The 19,440-nt window shown below is 49.0% G+C and overlaps 8 protein-coding genes across 8 annotated transcripts; 5 read left to right on the top strand and 3 right to left on the bottom strand.

Annotated features, from left to right (window-relative positions):
- The first annotated feature begins 456 nt into the window (after nucleotides 1-456).
- LY89DRAFT_686916 (Got1 family protein) lies at nucleotides 457-1,557 on the top strand. Its single transcript, XM_018215391.1, has 5 exons — nucleotides 457-556; nucleotides 678-704; nucleotides 761-809; nucleotides 867-882; nucleotides 933-1,557. The coding sequence occupies exons 1-5, from the start codon at nucleotides 535-537 to the stop codon at nucleotides 1,224-1,226; spliced, it is 408 nt and encodes a 135-aa protein (XP_018068794.1). The 5' UTR covers nucleotides 457-534; the 3' UTR covers nucleotides 1,227-1,557.
- On the bottom strand, nucleotides 1,549-2,930 carry LY89DRAFT_686913 (profilin). Its single transcript, XM_018215390.1, has 5 exons — nucleotides 2,587-2,930; nucleotides 2,519-2,534; nucleotides 2,371-2,455; nucleotides 2,140-2,283; nucleotides 1,549-2,059 (listed from the first exon to the last, which is right to left on the bottom strand). Exons 1-5 carry the CDS (start codon nucleotides 2,597-2,599, stop codon nucleotides 1,925-1,927), a joined length of 393 nt encoding a protein of 130 aa, XP_018068793.1. The 5' UTR covers nucleotides 2,600-2,930; the 3' UTR covers nucleotides 1,549-1,924.
- A 1,685-nt stretch (nucleotides 2,931-4,615) lies between these two features.
- On the top strand, nucleotides 4,616-7,606 carry LY89DRAFT_139653 (uncharacterized protein). The gene is made up of 3 exons (XM_018205306.1): nucleotides 4,616-6,001; nucleotides 6,060-7,223; nucleotides 7,371-7,606. The coding sequence occupies exons 1-3, from the start codon at nucleotides 4,895-4,897 to the stop codon at nucleotides 7,512-7,514; spliced, it is 2,415 nt and encodes an 804-aa protein (XP_018068792.1). The 5' UTR covers nucleotides 4,616-4,894; the 3' UTR covers nucleotides 7,515-7,606.
- Nucleotides 7,607-8,318: 712 nt separating this feature from the next.
- Nucleotides 8,319-10,018, bottom strand: LY89DRAFT_720744 (SE-domain-containing protein). The gene has a single exon (XM_018218591.1). The coding sequence runs from the start codon at nucleotides 9,895-9,897 to the stop codon at nucleotides 8,401-8,403; it is 1,497 nt and encodes a 498-aa protein (XP_018068791.1). The 5' UTR covers nucleotides 9,898-10,018; the 3' UTR covers nucleotides 8,319-8,400.
- A 261-nt stretch (nucleotides 10,019-10,279) lies between these two features.
- Nucleotides 10,280-12,046, top strand: LY89DRAFT_138810 (putative methylsterol monooxygenase). The gene is made up of 2 exons (XM_018205301.1): nucleotides 10,280-10,705; nucleotides 10,757-12,046. Exons 1-2 carry the CDS (start codon nucleotides 10,580-10,582, stop codon nucleotides 11,549-11,551), a joined length of 921 nt encoding a protein of 306 aa, XP_018068790.1. The 5' UTR covers nucleotides 10,280-10,579; the 3' UTR covers nucleotides 11,552-12,046.
- On the bottom strand, nucleotides 11,946-12,569 carry LY89DRAFT_589926 (transcriptional coactivator/pterin dehydratase; the record flags this gene model as incomplete). The annotated part of the gene is made up of 3 exons (XM_018209564.1): nucleotides 11,946-12,167; nucleotides 12,241-12,303; nucleotides 12,405-12,569. The coding sequence occupies 3 exons, from the start codon at nucleotides 12,567-12,569 to the stop codon at nucleotides 11,946-11,948; spliced, it is 450 nt and encodes a 149-aa protein (XP_018068789.1).
- A 976-nt stretch (nucleotides 12,570-13,545) lies between these two features.
- Nucleotides 13,546-15,458, top strand: LY89DRAFT_686905 (uncharacterized protein). Its single transcript, XM_018215389.1, has 4 exons — nucleotides 13,546-13,827; nucleotides 13,879-14,322; nucleotides 14,429-14,712; nucleotides 14,770-15,458. Exons 1-4 carry the CDS (start codon nucleotides 13,593-13,595, stop codon nucleotides 15,091-15,093), a joined length of 1,287 nt encoding a protein of 428 aa, XP_018068788.1. The 5' UTR covers nucleotides 13,546-13,592; the 3' UTR covers nucleotides 15,094-15,458.
- Nucleotides 15,459-15,880: 422 nt separating this feature from the next.
- LY89DRAFT_698747 (cytochrome P450) lies at nucleotides 15,881-17,699 on the top strand (the record flags this gene model as incomplete). The annotated part of the gene is made up of 3 exons (XM_018217004.1): nucleotides 15,881-16,262; nucleotides 16,311-17,095; nucleotides 17,145-17,699. 3 exons carry the CDS (start codon nucleotides 15,881-15,883, stop codon nucleotides 17,697-17,699), a joined length of 1,722 nt encoding a protein of 573 aa, XP_018068787.1.
- Between the last annotated feature and the right edge of the window lie 1,741 nt (nucleotides 17,700-19,440).

Raw genomic sequence — 19,440 nt, 5'->3', positions numbered from 1 at the left:
GTGACCGACAAAGTCAAGCTCATTCCACCCACCATTTGTCTTTCAACAAATGGTTCAAGAAGACGCTCCGGCTTAATCGCGATCAACAGCTTCTATATCTGCCTAGAATAGACGTGATACCGAGAGAATATGGAACAATAGACTCAGTTACCAGAGCACAAGACTCTAGTCGTCGCGGCAATTGAAAGCACCCCTCCTTTGCTTTGTGACTCTTCATGAAACACTTACTTAGTAACAAACCATTGACAGCCTTGTCAACCATCAAATCAGACAAAGGCAGCAGACCCCCCAATGCCTAGAATGAAACACAATTGGCGTGAGCGCAAAGACGTTGGAAGTTCACAAGCGGACTCGAAGCCACAAAAAGATTCATTTCACAAGCTAAGCAAAAAGCACGGCCGCGGATCCCTGCAAATCTAGCCGCGTCCGCGTTCAACCCCCCAAAAAAGTCCACAAGGCCAACTCTCCTTATCGACATTCACACGATCTCCTCTCTCTTGCGCCAGAGTGCTACAATCGTTCAAGATGCCTACCATGTGGTTGTCGGATACTCAGAGTGTGTTTCCCTCCCTTGCTGCAGACTCAGATGTCAGAGCTTCAATACCGGTGCTGCTGGAAGCTTTGCGCCTGAATCTGCTGTCGGATTATGGAGGATATATGCTAATACTGGGTTCCAGAAATCGGCGTAGCGTTCTGCTCAGGTGGTAGGTACGCAATCCATCTACATCCGGGATTTCTCACTGATGTATGTCTTCTACAGGCGGGTTCTTCCTCATCGGCGGCGTCCTGCTATTCTTCGATAGAGCTATGTACGTCCCTCCCCATCTCCCCATCTCCCTTCTCCCCAGCTAACACAAAATTCACAGGCTAGCAATGGGCAACGTACCTCCCCCTTTCCCTCCTTCCTCCTCCCCTCTTCTCACACCGTATAGATCCTCTTCCTAATCGGCCTAACCATCATCATCGGCCCGCAAAAGACCCTCGCCTTCTTCGCGCGCAAACAGAAACTCAAAGGCACAGCAGCCTTCTTCCTCGGCCTATTCTTGATCCTGATGAGGTGGGCGCTGGTGGGGTTCATGGTCGAGCTGTATGGCATTTTTATCCTGTTTGGCGATTTTTTGGGGACGGTGTTGGGGTTTGCGAGGAATGTGCCGGTGGTGGGGCCGTGGATTGGGGTTTTAATCGATAGGGCCGGGATGGGAGGCGGGCAGGGGTTGCCTGTTTGAAGGGGAGAGAAGAGACTTGATGTGCAAATGGGCGAGTCGAGACGAGAGTTGGTTTGGGAGAGCAGGTTTTGAGGGAACCAGAGTGTGTACGATGATGATGATGTAAGGGATTGTGAGTCTGTACGTATAGGCTATGGGTAGATTGTACTATATGGATGGCAAGTGATGGCGTTGGGGCTTATATTCTTGCTAGGTCAACTGGGTTGAGCTGATGCTCCTTATTGACGAGCGGAGAGATTGAAGAATGTATACCCAAAGAGAGGATCAAAAGCGATACTTGAGCTGGCACTTGCATTGAAGAGTAATCTGGGCAATTGTGACGTTATAAGGGGATCTTCTGGCGTATTTACCAGCTTGGTGTGATATGCCAACCTTTAAAAGAGACTTGACGTGAATCAACAAACAGATTCTCCATGGCATTTAAAAATCGGAAAGTCTCGTGCTGGAAAACATCATAGAGCTCCTCACTTGCACAGCTCTTACAAACACCCAACACCACATGATAATTTGTCGTAATTCATTCGCCTATGCAAAGCATCCCATCATCACTTTTCTGCAAGGTCTACCCCCCAGATATACCTCCGTCCGCGCAGCGCAAAAGGACATTATTCTAGTATCTGCCCTATCAATCAATGCTCAGGGTCCCTCTGCTCTCTCTCTCGTTTATGTACCTCCTCACCTAACCCCACCATCATCACCTAGTATCCAAGACCGATGAGGTAATCTGCCAATTTCTCAACCACGACGGCGGCGTTGCCTGCTTGGACGTTCTCTGGGTAGTGGCCGAGGAGTATGGCTTGGGTGGTCTTGACGACGACGATTCCTTCCTTGCCCTGCAGCGTTGATGTCAGCTCGTGTTAGTCAAATGTTGGTTGTCGAAATCAATATTGGAGATGGTGAAAAGTATCCATACCTGTCTGCCGTACAGACTTCTATCCTCCAGCTTCGTGGCAACGTATCGGACGCCATTGACGTAGAAGCCATCAGTCCATACCTTGGAGTCGGTCTTTGGATCCTTCAACTCGGCGGCGATGACTTTGGCCTCAGCGGGAGAGAGCTATAATCAATCAGCAAACATCCTTCCCCTCAATATCCTTATTGATAGAATGCGCTCCATCGTTGAAATAGGAGATATTCCACGTACTTCAAAGCCAGGACTAGAAGCCCATTTGCTGTCGCCTGCGGCGCTGTAGATAGCCCCCTTGGAGATCTGGTTGCTCCCAACCAAGCTGCAACACCATCAGAATGTCTCCTCACACCATGAACCCACCGTCGCCGCGCGCAAAACGTACCTGCTATCAACATATGCTGCGGGCACAGGAGTCAGCGCGAGTCAAGGAGGGGTAAAAGTTTCACGAACCTTGCCAAGACATATCGAAAGTTGTTTCTGTATGTAGTAGATTTACGGACGGGAAAACAGCGGTCGGTTTTACTTCTTTTCTGAAGAGTGCTGCCGCTCGAGTGCCGGGTCTGGATCGAGATGTTGGCTGATGGGTGGAGTTTTCTTGTTGTTGTTGTGACGGACTTCTGGTGTTTCGCAGCCAGGCCGAGTTTGAGCAATCGGTCGCTTACTCGTTCGTTAGTGGTAGTGGGGTCAGAGATGCGTGCGAACTTCTTGCTTTGTTTTCCCGTACCACTTTCAGCCTCTAGTGCTCAAATGACAAATCTCAATAGAACGATCTTGTTCAAGAAAATCGAATGACCAGAAAAAGGGGAAGTAGTTTCATCATTGTAACGTCTTGATTACAACTGAAAGAGATATAGCTACGGTCACGTTCTTTTGTGGGGCTTTGCCATCACATTCAAGGTCGGCCTGGCTCCAAAGGCCCGTTCCGCAATGCGAGAGGGCAAGACACGCATAAACCACGACTTTCAGCCTCGTCTTTCTGTGCATTTACCCTATGACACGATTTGAACTGCGAGGCGTCTCAGCAAGAAGTACCTTTCCATTCTTCATCTTCTGGAAGGCGCCATATCATATTGCTGTGCTTTCCCTGGTTCCAGAATACTGGAAGATTGTCAGGCTCAAGTGCTCTGAAAACGATCAGGTAGCGGAAGAAGTAACTCCTTTCTACGGCCTGAGGAGTGGCGAGAGGAATAATGGACGTTCGCCATCGAAGTTACAGGATTCAAGCAGTACGCATGAATGGACACCAAGCCACGGGACAATGGCCTTCCTACGCCACCAGAGAAGCTTAAACGTCGAGAGCTCTAGAAGAAGCACGTGATGATATCACGATCCTTCTTGTCCCCTTTCTCATTTCAAGAATGGCCATTAGTGAAGATATAAACATTGAAGATCATACGAACATGATCCACAGGTATTACGACACTCCCAGGCCGGGATAGAGCACGACTGCCTGCCAGATGATGATCTGCCTCCCTCGTCCCAGCACGGAGTCTCTTCGGGTCCAGCCAATCGTCGCGGCAGAAGGAGATTGAATGCTTGTTGTTGTCACAGACCTTTGAAACTGGTGCCATCAGCAGATAGAGTCGAGCAATATCAGATGATCTTGGGGTATGCTGGTACGGTACGAACAAAGCAATCTCAGTGATGCAGGTACAGCACCGCACCTCGATTGGCAAGATCTTGATACTCGTGTTCGGACGGCAACCCGAGGTAGATACCTAGGTGTGAGACCAGCATGTCAAATATATTGCAGCAATCATATCACGGTTTGTTATGTTTCTGGATTGGGATGCTCTCGCTGGCATTGAGTTTCTATCTTGGGGTTTCGAGCTACTTTTGATTCGTCATTATTCGTGTATCCTTGGGTGGTGCTGCAGTGAAGACGGAAAATCGAGGTGGTGGAGCACTGTCTTTCTTGTCTTTTGTTTCATCTCATCGCTGGTGTCGGATCACCGTTGTCCCTGTTCGACCCCTGGCCCTTCCCGGCCCTCTACTGTACCTCGCCTGTCATCTGCAGACCTCACCTCACCAACCCTCACCACCATGATATGCCTCCGAAAGTCTTCACCACAACAACACAAAATTTGCCCAGCGACGGGGAATGAGATATGCAACGACGCTGATACCAAGGAGCCAAACACGCCGCAATTCGCAACCCGAATCCTCGACAACCACAATTTTGGCTGTAATCAACTCTGAGGAAGCTGTCGATTTGAACCCTGCGACTGGATGCTCCTTAAGATTAATGCGGCCTCCTCCCCCCGGTCTGATACCCGCCAGTATCAACATCCCCCCAGCTCGGTCGCCTCTCTTCGCCTTTCCTCACCTTCCTGACCTTCTTTGCCTTCCAGAATGTGCCGCACACTCACCTCGTCCCTGTCAGAGTTGACGGCATCTCCACACTTCAGAGTGATTGCATCCTGGCCGGCGATCCAACCTGGTACCTGCAATCAAATTTCTTCCATTCAACCTCAAACATTCGAGTCCACTGCGGTAGATGCAGGGCTGAAGACGCCGTAGTCTCGTAGATAAGTAAAATGGCTCCTCGAGCTCTTTTCTTCGTCACCTTCTCGCCACGCACCCTCTCTTTTTTTTCCATCATCATTCTTGCTCAAGGGTTTCCTGGCGAACCTGTCCACTCCTTTATATCATTATTTTGTAATAAGCATAAACCAACTGTTGGTGGTTTCACCCACGCGGAGGCGAAGTCCAGATCCACCAATCGTACTCCAAACAATTGCTATTCCTGACGACGACCATGGTCAAATCGGGAACATCGTCGAAGTCGGTGTGGGCCCAGTTTGGTCTGGGAGGAAGAAGTCGAGACGCAGATGTTCCTAGTGCGCCAGTACGTGTATCAGAAGATGCACAGGCCAAGTCCTTCGACAAAAAGGCACCGATTCTGGTAGAGTTCACTGGACAGAATCGGGATCGACTGCCCGATAGACCTAGCACCTCTGCTGGACCTGCATCAAGCTTCGCAAGGAGAAAGAACGCCGAGAAGAGGGAGACGAAGGACGATTTGCACTTCAACCCTCTGGCGGTGCATGGAAGAGGGACGACATTTTATAACTTTCCCCTCCCGGGCTCGCTCCTTACACCTGCCAGCTCTCCCAAATCGTCTGCTCCTTCAGTTCATAAGTCCTCGCTTGCTCGACCCTCAACCCCGGAGTCGATGGAAATCACTCCCGCACCACCATTGGCGTCAGCAACAACAATGAACGTTCCTCAAGGAGAGATCGGGATGGCATTAGGGAGCCCATCACATGCACCAACACCATGGCAAGAACATTCCGTCGAGACGTATATCAGGCACGAGTCACCGGATCAAATGGATAGCTCAGTTGATGGTTCTTGGGATAATCCTCCTCTCAAGCATAAACCCAGTCGATGGAAGATCTTGGGGGGCATCTTTGGAGCTGGCAAGAAGCCACAACCTGCTTTCTACCAACTTCAACCAGAGACAACGCAACAATCCGAGTCTGATCATGTTCAAGAGCCTGTCGATAAGCGTCCAAAGTCTCGTGGTCGAGGATGGTCCAATTCCACCAGACGAAGAAACAACAAGCCTGAAATATCTAGGTCAAATACGCTTCCTGCATTCGACATGAGTGGAGGGCGAGCAGCAACCGCCACGCCAGAGATTACACTCGAAGGAGGACCTCTAATTGAAAATGCGTCGAGGTTCGCACAGAAAGGCGCTGGCTTACTTGATGTTGATATCCCGTCCATTCAGATGGAACGGTACAGCATCATGTTCAGTGGCGTCCTTCAGAAACCGCAACAGACATCGTCGTCACTTCTTGCAAGACGACAAGCGACACTTGACAAGCTCAAGACCGTCAACGAAGCACTTGCTTCGAAGGTTAGCCCTCATGTCCGCTGGGCTCCCTCCAATGAATGGTTCTAATGGAGGATGATAGGAACAAGAAATAGAAGTCAAAACTAGGCTTCTCTTACCACGAAGAGCGACATCTCCTTCTGCTATGAAGACACAGAGTCCAGCATTTTCGCTCTTTCCCAACACGCCGTCACGAACTAGAGAATTATCGCCATCCTCACGACATCGTCCGTCTGGCAGTCTTCACCGATCGAATACCTCACCAGCAGCTCTTTCACCTTCGCGTCCTTCGTTTGCTCCCGGCCCAGACAACGAAGCTCACGCACGACTCATGGCTAAAGAGCATGGCAGAACAAGTCCAGAGAAAAGGAGAGACGCTCAAGAATCGAGAACAAACAAGCTGAAGACTGAGGCCGGAAGACCTTCAACAGCATCCCCAACTCCAAAGCCCTCACAATGGTCGCCAGACAAGTCACATCTTACTCTGGACGACAATAGTGATAACGAAGAAGGAGACGAAGAGGTCGTCGAAGAATGTGAAAAGGAAGATACCTACGACCCAGCTCCATTTCCCATGAAGCCAAAGCTGGTTGAACCTGATTGGCAAATCATCAACCCACCTCACGCCCATGCTACCGCACCATCAGTCTCTGGCTCCTCAACATCCGGATCCAATCACTCGACCTCAGCATCCAACTCATCCAGCATCTCAACACCACCCAGTACCGGCCTCCCAGCAAAACCAAACATGCCCTCACCACCCCTAACATCCTCAATAAGCCCCAAAGCACAAGCACAAGCGCGTGCCCGAGCAGCAACAGTCTCAACCCGCCCACCACAAACCCGCTCCCGCTCCGCAACCACAACCACCATCCCCCGCCGCTCCCCTCAACCCAACCCCGAAACAATCGACTCGCCAACCCTCCACCCGGAACCAATCCGCTCCCTATCCTCGGCCATCTCTCCCTCTTCCGCCCAAGCACAATCCCGCCCTTCGCCCTCAAAAACCACCCCCGTCGACGAAGACGACGACGCAGAAGCGCGCCTCAAATCCCTAGCCGACGTCTCCATCGCCCGCCAGATCTCCGTCTCGCGTCAACAGCGCCAACTCCTCGTCCCGATCAAAACCTCGCTGAAATCCTCCTCTTCGAACGGGAGTTTGAAACGGAGTCCCAATCCCGTCAACGCTGCTAGTCCGCTTAGCGTCGTGGCTGGAGGCGGTGCAGAGGTGAACAAAGATGAGAAGGTTAAGGAGAAGGCGGTAGAGGCTGGAACGCCTACGCTTGTTGTGGTGGGCGAGGATCCGTGGGAGGGCCAGGGCGGGAGGTTGAAGAGTGCTAATGTGGGGTTGGCGGAGCGGAGGAGGTTGTTGGCGGAGAGAGATAGGGGTGAGAAAGGAGAGGAGATCAGTATCGGGTTGAGGGTCGGTGGTGGTGGTGGGGAGAGGGAGATGAGACAGAGGGAGTTGAGGGATTTGCAGAATCGGAAGAGTGAGAGGGTTGTTGTCGAGAGGGTTAGTGTTGTTTCTACTTCCTAGGTAGGGAAAGAAAGAGCTGTGGGTGGTGTTATCAAACAAAAAAAATACTCTGGTAGTAAGGTTTCTTCTTTTTTTGGCGGTGTTGGAAAAGGGTGGGCATTGGGTTGGAATGGAATGGAACGGAAGCATGGTGGAGTAGATGTTTGATGATACCAAATTTAAATGTGTTTTTCCTTCACTGAGCTTATTCGTTTGTGATTGACGGTTCAGAAATGTACTTCTGTCGAGTGAGTGAGCGCATGCTCGGATCAACTAATAAGAAATGCTGGAGAAAAGCCAATCTGGACCACTAGAGCCTCGATATAAGAGGGCCTTCCCGGTCCGCAAAAGAGAATCCGTCTATGTAAGTAAGTTTGGAGAAAAGCGCACGAGAATGTTTCTCATGCTCCTCACAGATAAGGACCTGTAGAGTGCGGGAAACGCACAGCTTTACCTTAGCTATAATTCCCATATGAGCGAGCGAGTCAATCGATCATCTTTGTGTTCGGTGTTAGAGAGCGGTCGATGTCTTTTTTTGATTAGTGAATTTTCTGTTCTGAATATCAGGGCCTGGATGGAACATCGTCAACAGCTCCAATCTCGGTCTGTGGGTTGGATATCGACTTTAATAGAAACAAGTTGCGAATTACGGACAACGTGAAATCGACAGATATTGACTTACTTCCTGCCAGACAATGCAGGGAGCTTCGAATCACAACCTAGGCTCAGGTGCATACAATTCACAGATTGGGCATCATTTCATGATTTGAGCATTAAGTATTACATTATCAGACCGATCGACTGATTAAAGTAGTCGCTCGCTCCACTCAACGCCAACCGATGCAGGTATCAATCATTCTCGCCCTAACAGACAGACCTTTATATAACACATCTCCGCCGAAAACGATCAAGCCCTCATCTCACTAAAGATGAACGGAAAGATCACCACGCACGCCTTCCAAAACACCAACACGCTCTCCTCAACCGCCAACGGGAACTTCCAGAACCCCAGCAGACTCCCCATCGTCTCCTGCATCACGATCCAGATGGACAAGAACGCCACCGCGAAGAAGTGATAGAACAGCACAAACGGCTGCCGAATGATGCCCGCCAGCAGTCCCACGGGCCCATCGACACAATTCCCGCCCCGCTGGAAATACTGGAAACAGCCTTTCTGCAGCGCTTTCAGCTGGCGGTCGTTGGCCGCGAAGAGACTGTACAGCGCCATGGCGAGGATGTTGATAATGGACGACAAGCCCTTGCGCTTCCAGTGGAACTCCTTCATGACTTTCTGGATGGCTTTCGTGTCGCCCAGATCGGGGATCTTTTCTGGTGCCAGCATCTCGGCCAGCAGTACAACGTCGTTGAACGCTACCGTCATGCCGCCTCCGGTCAGCGGATGTCGCATATTCATAGCATCGCCGAGGACCACGACGCCCTTTTCCATCTGCGTGGTTGGAGGCAAGAAACTGTTTGGCATGCTGCGCGGGATCTTGCCGTCTTGGATAGCGGCTTCGAAGCAGGGCTGTACTTGGAGGGGGAGGGAGGGCAGGATCACATTTCTGATGTGCCCGCGTACGCCGCCGTTGGCGACGGATGCGGAGGGTAGGTTCTCGGGGATGTCGATCAGGGCGCGGGTTTCGTGGGTGCCGATTTGGTAGAGGAGGACTGGAGATGCGTCTCCTAGGATGACGGTCCCGTGGTAGGGCGCTGGTAAAGGACAGTCGATCAGTTCGAGGGCGTAGAATTTGCTTTTGACTATGGGTTGTTTTCCGATGTATTGTTTTCGAAACCTTGAGGCGTAACCGTCTGCTATCACGGTGAGTTGGCCGAAGTAACAGTCGTCTTTCTTCTCTCCTGTTGATGGGTCTGTTGTCCGCGACTTGACACCAAGGACTTGTGGGTTGTGTGTGCTGGTGATGGTATCCACAACCTCGGTCTCGACTATTGTGATGTTTGGTTGACTCGCACAAGCCTTTCGCAATTGAGTTATGAATCGACCATGGTGGAACGCTCTTCCTTCTGGTCTGCCACCCTTTTCATTTGTGTACTCGTTGCTGCCCACTCTTCCCGTTACTCCAGCATTGGAGGGATATGGAATCTCGACTTCCTTTCCATAGTAGATAACCTCGTAGCCATGGACTGGTATGGCATCAATTCCTTCCAGCGTATGTGCGAGACCCAATTTCTCCAGAGCAGAAACTCCACCTGGTTGTAGTAACTCTCCCACAATGCGATCTGGTTCCTTCAACGACCGCTCGAGAAGTAAGACACTGCGACCCTGCTTTGCCAGCGCAAACGCAATGGCACAACCAAATATGCCTGCGCCAACAACTACTACATCTGCCTCATGATGGAGTCGTCTTCGCTGCTCGTTGGCAGCCTGGAATTGAGAGGAGGACATCGTATTCGGGTTGAGGAAAAGTGGTTGGGCAATGGCGAAAGGAGGGATCAATCAGCTTTTAGAGAATGTCAAGCATGTGAAGGCGACCTATAATGTTAAAGTTGGAATCAGGTACCTGCATGAAGCTTTCGGGATCGGAACATAGCAAGAAAAATATAGGGAGAATGAGCTGATAGTAGTACACGAGTACGACGGAGGGGTGAGATCTCGAACCACGAGGCGATAGATAGTAAGATGCGATTTACCCAGACATAATTTCTGACGGCGCGGCAACTCCCGGTGGTACGACTTTCCCTGGGAATCGAAGCAATTTCTGAAAGCAATTTCCCCGGAAAGGCCACCAACACGGGAGTTTTCAGGAGAAAGGTCTTTTTGGGGTAGAATAACATCTAACGTCAAATCTCAATCAAACAATTTCACACGACTCCTAATTATCATCACCGTCATGACTCTTTGTCGATTGTCTGCGCCCCTTTTTGAAGATCGCCACTGACGCGGTGAGAGGCACGTGATTGCTCTAGCTCCACCTGCAGCCCGATTAGCGCATCCGGCTCTTCAGATTTCCGTACCTGGAAGATGGCCTGAGCCGCTAGTCTTTGAAAATATTAAACATTCGAGGCGCGCTTCTCAACACAGTCATTATCGCTCCTCGTCTCCATCACTCCTTTGCGTGGCTGGCACAATGGACTCTCTTCTTGCGAACGGCACTCTCAATGCCACCCTGGTATCCTCAGACACTTATTTCGGCATCTACAACGAGTTGTCAAAGTACAACATTCAATTGAACATTTTCGAGCGACTTTGGGCGGTATGTATTTCGCAGACAGCGCCACGGAGCCAATGCTAATAAACAACACAGACCTGGTATGCCTATATGCAAAATGACGTCCTCGCGACTGGTATCATGAGCTTCGTCATGCACGAAGCTGTTTACTTCGGCCGGAGCATCCCCTGGATCATTATCGACCAAATTCCATACTTCAACAAATACAAGCTTCAGGGGGCCAAGATCCCGACCATGAAGGAACAATGGACATGCACAAAGCTGGTTATACTCAGCCATTTCACCGTTGAACTTCCTCAGATCTGGCTCTTCCATCCAATGGCCAAGTCCTGCGGTATGGATACCGGCGTCCCGTTCCCGGCGTGGCAAACCATGGCCATTCAGATTGCGATCTTCTTCGTCTTGGAGGATACATGGCATTACTGGATGCACCGACTCTTTCACTGGGGTTTCTTCTACAAGAACATCCATAAGATCCACCACCAATACTCTGCTCCCTTCGGTCTCGCTGCTGAGTACGCGTCGCCAATCGAGACGATGGTTCTCGGCGCCGGTACTGTCATCATTCCAATCATCTGGTGCTTGGTGACCCAGAATCTCCACGTCCTGACTATGTACCTTTGGATCACCTGCCGTCTCTTCCAAGCCATCGATGCCCACAGCGGATACGATTTCCCCTGGAGCTTGCACCATTTCCTTCCGTTCTGGGCTGGAGCCGAGCATCACGACGTTCACCACGAACAGTTTATTGGAAACTATGCCAGCAGCTTTAGATGGTGGGATTATGTTATGGACACCGAGTCTGGCCCCGAGGCCGCCAAGAAGAGACGTGAGCGCAAGCAAGCAAAGTTGGCAAAGAAGGCTCAGTAAATGCGCTGAAGAGAGGAGAAAGGGTGTATATACCGATGGCGGGTGCAGAGATGCACATAGGAGGAGCATTGTACAGTGTACGGGAAGAGGATGTCCGAATGCATGGCGGTTGGGGAGCATAGCATGGTAGTGCGGCGGTTCGCAGTCAATGGGTAATAGGATTCTAGTCTGGATTGGCTGGCTCTGTCTGCAACTACACGGCGTTTCTGAATTTGGGCGTAATGGAGGCTCCCCTAGAATCATACAGTAGACTACCTTGTAGTCACCTAATTAATAAATACATGACCTTACAACCTATTCTGCCTCGCTGCTCTCTTCCTTAATATGCTCAGCTTGATGCTGCTCAGTCTGTATCCTACAATCGCATTAACTCATCGCTACCAACCCAAACTCACTACACCTTCGAAGTCCCCTTCGGCACACAACAATCACCCCCCTCACTCGCAACTCGATCCACCAACTCCTTTCCCACCCCACCTGTTTCCCCCTTCCCCTCCCCCTCAACCTCCCCACATTCCCTCGCCCTCTCATCACAGAACCTCGCCATCAAAACATCTTTCTCCGATAACCCAGGCGGCGAATGCGTCGTCCAGCGTATATACGTCGTGTTGTACACCTATCCCAATCAATATCTTAGTCATGTGAGCCAAGAAAAAAAAAATCTTGAACGACGAGTAAAGGGAGAGTACATTAGACCACTCCGGATGGTGTTTCTGCTTTACGCATTCGGGGGCTATTTGGTTCATGAATTCCTGTTATACATAATACACTGTTAGTTAACCGCGTTCCTGGATCTTGGGTTGGGTTCATGGATTATATTGAGGGACGGGACGGAAGGGGAGGGGGAAAGTACCCAGCATTTCTTAAAGCCCTTGAATTTGAAGGCGCGCTCGATGCCGGCGCCGGTGGGGGTTAGAATCCATTTCCCGCCGTTGGAGAGGAGGAGGGGAGATAGGTCTGCGGTTCCTTGCTCGGGGACGTAGGTTGAGGAGAATGCGGGTTGGGGTTGTGTGGTCATGGTGCGGATGTAAATGTGTGGTTTGCGGGCTTGGAATAGGTTTGAGGGTTTGGTGAGAGTGGAGGAGTTTAGAGGGCGAATCTTCATTGTGGGTTGGAGGATGAGGGTTGGAGTGAAGTTGTTGATGATTGTGGTGGTGGTGGGAGGTGAAGTTTCATTGGTGAGTGTGAAGCGAGATGTATGGATACTATTTGGGATATCGCTCAGAATGAGGTGTCATAATATCGATTTCTCAATTAAACAGCTTCTTCGACGACTCAACTCAAGTTTCTCAATTCTCATATCATCATCATCTGGAAAGAAAGAGCCTCATTCCCTGTTTGGGTTAGTGTATGAAGTATCTCTTTTGAGTATAGCGCATTCGGATGAGCTGATATCTCGAAGCAGACTTCAGCCTCCACCGTTTTCCGTCTACCTTTTCCGTAATCCTAAAACGACATATGTCAACGCTGGCATGCTGTCGTCGCGTCCTTTGAATGGAAATTGAGCAGAAGCCGGGTGCTTCAGGTTCTATGTGGTCGCTTCAAAGGGCTTCGTAGTCCTGATTCCACCACCTCAGACCGAAATGCCCCAACACAAGCACGGTCCATGCTCGATGGTACAAAATCTTGCAGCCTAAATAAGCTCAACACATCTCAAGTTGACCTCGGTTTGCAAATCCTCCCGTTACTGAGCTCTTTCTGCAATCTCAGAATGATGTTGCTTCCATTCTTCCAAGCCACAAAACAGTCGGTGGCGTCGAGACATGGGTGGGAAAGTGATACGAGTCAGATGTGGAGTCATCAATTGGATGTTTTTCCGTCTTTTCGACGACGGCCTGCGCCGGGGAATATTGTCCCGGTTGCAAGCATCAGAGATCCTCCCACCAGGGCTGTTTTGTTGAAAGTCCCAACAAAATGGTTCAAGATATATGTCGAATATTCCTTTGGTATTGTGAGGATGTCTTCTTGATCTCAAGTTCTTGTTTTGAAGTGTCGTTTCGTTATTCTTTTGGTATATGAAACTCTACATTGGTTCTCGGATATGGCTTCAAAAACACAGGTTAATCCTGATAGAGAGGTCAAGAAAGTGCGTATTGTGGAAGAACCTACCACAGCTTCAAATTGGCAGCATGGAGATATCGATTGGGTAAATGTGACTTTTGTTGCTATCATTCCTCTTGTTGGTTTCATCGTGGCTTTCTCCACGCCCTTACTATGGAAGACGGCTGTATGGGCTTTCATCTACTATTTCTTGACTGGACTAGGCATCACCGCAGGTATCTTCAACTCACTTGTACATTGATCTGAGCAAAGACTAACGAGAAAAGGATATCATAGACTATGGTCTCATACGTCCTACTCTGCCGTTCTACCAGTCCAAATCATCCTCGCTGGTCTCGGCGGAGGTGCTATTCAAGGATCGATACGTTGGTGGTCTCGTAACCACCGAGCTCACCATCGCTACACCGATACGATGAAAGATCCATACTCGGTTCAGAAAGGTCTTCTATATGCCCATATGGGTTGGTTAATATTCAAGCAGAATCCAAATGAGGTTGGTCGAGTAGACATTTCTGATCTCAACCATGATCCTGTTGTCAATTGGCAGCATCGTCACTACGTCAGCGTTGCTCTCACGATGGCTTTCTTGTTCCCTTGCTTGGTTGCTGGAATCGGCTGGGGTGATTGGATGGGTGGCCTCATTTATGCTGGCATACTCCGTCTTTTCGTTGTGCAGCAAGCAACATTTTGTGTTAATTCACTCGCTCATTGTAAGTACCCAGACACTGAAAACCCCTGCTTCCAAACATCCATCTACGTCATCAAATAGATTCAGAACAATCTCGTCAGCTATTTGCTAACTCTCTCATTACCCAGGGCTCGGAGACCAACCATTCGACGACCGCAACTCACCCCGAGACCACGTAATCACCGCCCTCGTTACCCTCGGCGAAGGGTACCACAACTTCCACCACGAATTCCCATCCGACTACCGCAACGCCATCCAATGGTACCAATACGACCCCACAAAATGGTCCATCTGGCTCTGGAAACAAGTCGGTCTAGCCAGCGACCTGAAAACCTTCCGCCGGAACGAGATTGAGAAGGGTAGATTGCAGCAACTGCAGAAGAAACTCGATGAGAAGAGAAGTACTATCGATGTAAGATCCCCTACCCTTTCCCGATTACCCTTTAAGTTGCGAGCTAATTGCATGTAGTGGGGAACTCCACTCGCCGACCTTCCCCTGCTGGACTGGGACGAATACACAACCCGCGTCGCGGGCGGCGAAGCACTCATTGCTATCGCGGGCGTGATCCACGATGTGAAGTCTTTCATTAAAGATCATCCGGGCGGCAAAGCGCTGATTGCTTCGGCGATAGGGAAGGATGCTACGGCGATCTTTAATGGTGGCGTCTATAATCATACGAATGCGGCGCATAATCTGCTTTCGACGATGAGGGTCGGGATGCTTAGGGGTGGGGTGGAGGTTGAGATGTGGAAGAGGAGGGATGGGAAGAGTGAGATGGCAGGGGTCTATTAGAGATTGGTGGTGGTTTCCATGGTCGGAGTTTCTGGTGGGAGAATTATTTGATTCGGCGAGTGATGTACAGAGTCGGGGCTCGAGGGCAATTTGTGGAGCGTAAAGAGAAGACTGAACTTGACTTACGACGATTCTTTCTATGATACATGCTCTTGCTCTGATGTCTTACTCGTTAGGCGTCCCGAGACTATTTGAGAGGTAGAGAGGCGATCTAGGCATTGAGCTCATATCTCGGCTGATCTATGACTTGCGTTACTGCGCCTTGCATGCACTCTACAACAGTACACTTGCTGCATGTGTCCTTCGAATGGCCTACCAGTTTTGGACCACGGAAAAGCAAGTAATATTTGTGGCGGGCAAACCTGGTCAGTCCTACCCTTTGAGCAAGAGAGGGAAATTCTGACGGCTAATTCGTAGTTATGCTGCGGACAGGCATTTTTGAAGTGAGTTCAGAGTGGTAATAGACCAAAGAACTTGATGGGCGCGGCAGGCCTGACACCGTTCCAATGCTACTTGATGTAAGGCATGTGCTCACACCAAAGCCTGATGTGGCGAATCCAAGGCGAAATGGTGGGTGGGTGGGATGCATATAGCTGAGCGAAACGGAGCCACGGAACTTTCAGAGTCAAAGAAGCTTGGTGTATTTAGCCAAACCAATTAAAGAACCTGCTGTACGTACAACCAACAACAGTCAGCGAATTCTTATCACCAGCATGTCCAAGAGCCCTCCAACTCTCTATTTGCCTTCTTCAGAATTCCTTCTGAGCGGCAGAATATACATGACAAGATGATCATAGAAATTATGATTGGTTTGGGCCTCGGCTATCTCTCATGGAGCTTGATCGCCATGGAAATTAATTACCGGCGTGCTGCAGCCATTGGCATCCCACTCGTGAGGCTTCCAGTGGATCCCATGAATTTGGTTTGGCTCATCTTGGAACCTTCTTTATGGAACATCTTGGACAAAATTCCCATTGATTGGGGTACTTTTGGTCGCTACTCACGCAGAGGATGCCATTTTCATGATAAAGCAACATCGCATTTGAAGTATGGCCCTGTTTGGGCTCTAGTTACGCCTTGCGATATTTATATCTATTTTTCAGACCCCGATGCTATACATGACATATTCATGCGCCGTACGGACTTTCTTCGCCCATCCAAGATGTATAGTAAGTTATCCATCATCGCATATTTGGGCATCTCCTTAACTCCAGTAGAGCTTCTCGAGGTTTATGGACCATGTATATCTACGGCAAGCTTGGCGGATTGGCCAAGGCATAGAAAGGTTCTTGCTACACCTTTTAACGAAAGCATCATGAAGTTCGTCTGGGACGAGGCACTCAGTCAAGCTAAAGGACTGTTGGAGCTATGGACAGATGATTCAAAGTCAGAAGAAATATCTTCCGCCAAAGATACCCGCACCCTGTCTTTGAATGTCCTAGCAGCCACTGGATTTCGCAAATCATACAAGTTCGACAGCGCAAGTCAAACGGAGACTAGCTATCGAGATGCGCTACAGAAAGTCCTGGACAATGTCGTACTTCTTATGCTGGTTTCTCCAAAAGTTCTTCAGCTGCCCTTCATGCCCAAGTCTTGGACACAAGTGGGTCGGGCAGCTGTTGATTTCAAAGTTCACATGGAGGATATGCTGAATGAAGAGACGCAACTCTTTGAGGAAGGCAAGATGGGAAGCGGAACCTTGATGACATCATTTGTCAGAGCTTTGGGAGTCCATCAGAAAGAGGAAGCAAACTCTCAAACTTCTCAACCAACCTCGAAAGGCCTGACAATAGATGAGATCTTCGGAAACATCTTTGTTATCAACTTCGCTGGCCATGACACCACCGCAAATACTCTAGCTTTCACTATGATTCTCCTTGCGGCATATCCGGACATTCAAGACTGGGTTTCAGAAGAGGTGAACGTGATTATCAATGATGAGCGTGATACTTGGGAGTACGAAACTCTTTTTGGAAGACTTAAAAGGTGTAGAGCTGTGCTGGTATGCGGACTTTTCCTCCCTTGATACTGGTGCTGACTTTGATCATTAGCTTGAGACACTTCGCCAGTTTCCACCCATAATGGCCTTGCCTAGATGGAGCAACGACAAATCACAGGTTCTGCGAGTTGGAGACCAGACAATTGTAATCCCTCCAAATACAGGTGTTATGCCCAGCATTCTTGCAGTTCAGATGCTCCCAAAATACTGGGAAAAGCCTCTCATTTGGAACCCTAAGCGTTGGATCTCAGTTTCATCTAACCAGAGCTCTCTAACAAATCCATCTGATCAACTTGACGGGGAGGAGATTATCACTCCATCTCAGAGCACATTTTTCCCTTGGTCTGATGGTCTACAGAACTGCCCTGGTCAGAAATTTTCTCAGGTGGAATTTGTGGCAGTGATCGCTGTTCTTTTACGAGACCACCGTGTAAACATAGTTCGCAAAATAGGGGAGAGCTTACAAGAAGCAAGAGAACGTGCGTTAGCAGTTACACAAGATTGTAACATGGAGCTGTTACTGAGGATGAAGGATGCTGATCAAGTGCGCTTGGTTTGGGCAAAAGCGGAAAAGTTTAGATCTTTCGACGGTCATTTTATCATTTAACCATGAATGTACGTCTAGGGAGTAGTGGAAGTCTTATGTGAGAGGGTACGTCATTAGGATATACTCTCACATGATATTCGATGGATAAGGATAACAAACACGCTAGTGTATTATATTAGAAGAATTTTCAAGGTAACTCTTTCCTCTTTGTAGACAACTTATCATGATACTCGAGCTCTCCAACCTTGTCAACTGCTCCCCCCTGACAATATATCACATCACCCTGCTCACAACCTTCCCCCCCTGTTCTCCTTTCAATTTTACCCACCTAACCACCTGATCTTGTCTTATTCTTCTTATTATCTCAACGTGAGCCTTTATTAGCGTGGAACTTTTTTCCAATACCGTGAAAATGTACGAATATCCAATATCTTCTCGCCCCTTCTTTGATACCCACGACTCCCCATTCCCAACTCCTTCTCCTTGTTCTTCGTTATGAGCATGGATATTAACATCCCGTACGACAAGTTGGATTTTTCTAATATTTTGGAGGCTTGAAAGTGGTGTGATAGTCAAGAAACTGGAAAGTGTTGGTATATGGAGGAATGAGAAAGCTGGGACGCTGTAGATGAGGGGAAGACATTCGGAAGACCTGTATAGGCATTAATGCGCCTGCTCCTTCACTTTTCGATACTTTCAAGTCCAATGAAACAGAGTAGCCGAAGTACTGAAACATAGAACAAAACACTGTATAATACATGTACGTCGTAGATCCGACGTTGAGCACCAGGAAGATAATTACCCCAATGACAACTCCAGCAGGGTCATTGTACTGCTTGCTGGGGACGCACATTTGTGATCGACCCGCTGAATTAGGATCAAAGAAGATGAACAGCTCGAGTCGAATGAATGAAAGACAGATACGAACATCAATTTACAGCACAACAACATCCCAAACCCCAAGCACTGAAATGATTGTTCGAATGCACCATCCTGAACTCTACTTTCCCTGTCTCCCAGATGCGAAACCCCGCAACACCGTCTATGCTCATCTAACCATGTGCAGTATTGCTCCAAATTTGTGTAAACAGGTGAGGATGCGTGAGTAGGGCAGCCGAGGCAGCGTCTTGCCAGGAAATTATTTCTCGTTCTGGTCTCATTGTTCCAGGAGAGAAAGATAAATGAGAAATATCTGACGAATTCGTAATAAAAGTCATGTAGTATATGTGCTCGAGGTCTACTTGGTATGTGAAATTTTGTGGGAATTACTGCAAAAGGGGGGGTCAGTCACGTGAACGCGGGGTTGATCTTCAAATGTGAATATGATGTTGAGATATGATCAAGTATAGGAAACTGAAATTAGGAACATACTGTGAATAGGGCGATTGCAAGTCCATGCCCTTATCACGTATTTGTAAATATGTTCTCGAATTTCCGGAGGGAGTCTGGCGAAGAAGGGAGATTGGCTCTGTGGCTTAGGTGTTCTGTCCTTTTGGTAGAAAGAAATAAAATCTGTGAGCATCTTGGTAGTGTGAAGAGTCAACTGTCACTCTGGGAAGAGGAGATGTGTGTTGTTATACAGAGGTGCAGCTCTAGGCAGCAGGATAGAATCCACCTACGCGGCTCGCCTGTTCTCCTAGCATTGGTAAGATATCTACAATACAAGATCCCTACAGTCAATGCCCCTCCAATATCTGATTGCATATTGGAGATTTAAAAATTAACAAGAGAGACTTAGGAGATATACTGTTAAGTCACCAATTGGTGCACGAGCGTACGCGCCTGGGCATGGAAGGAGGGA

The sequence above is a fragment of the Mollisia scopiformis genome (genome assembly GCF_001500285.1).
Source record: "Mollisia scopiformis unplaced genomic scaffold LY89scaffold_17, whole genome shotgun sequence".
Lineage (NCBI taxonomy): Eukaryota > Fungi > Ascomycota > Leotiomycetes > Helotiales > Mollisiaceae > Mollisia > Mollisia scopiformis.
Note: the sequence above shows the minus strand (reverse complement) of the source record. Positions and strands in the feature narration are given on the sequence as shown.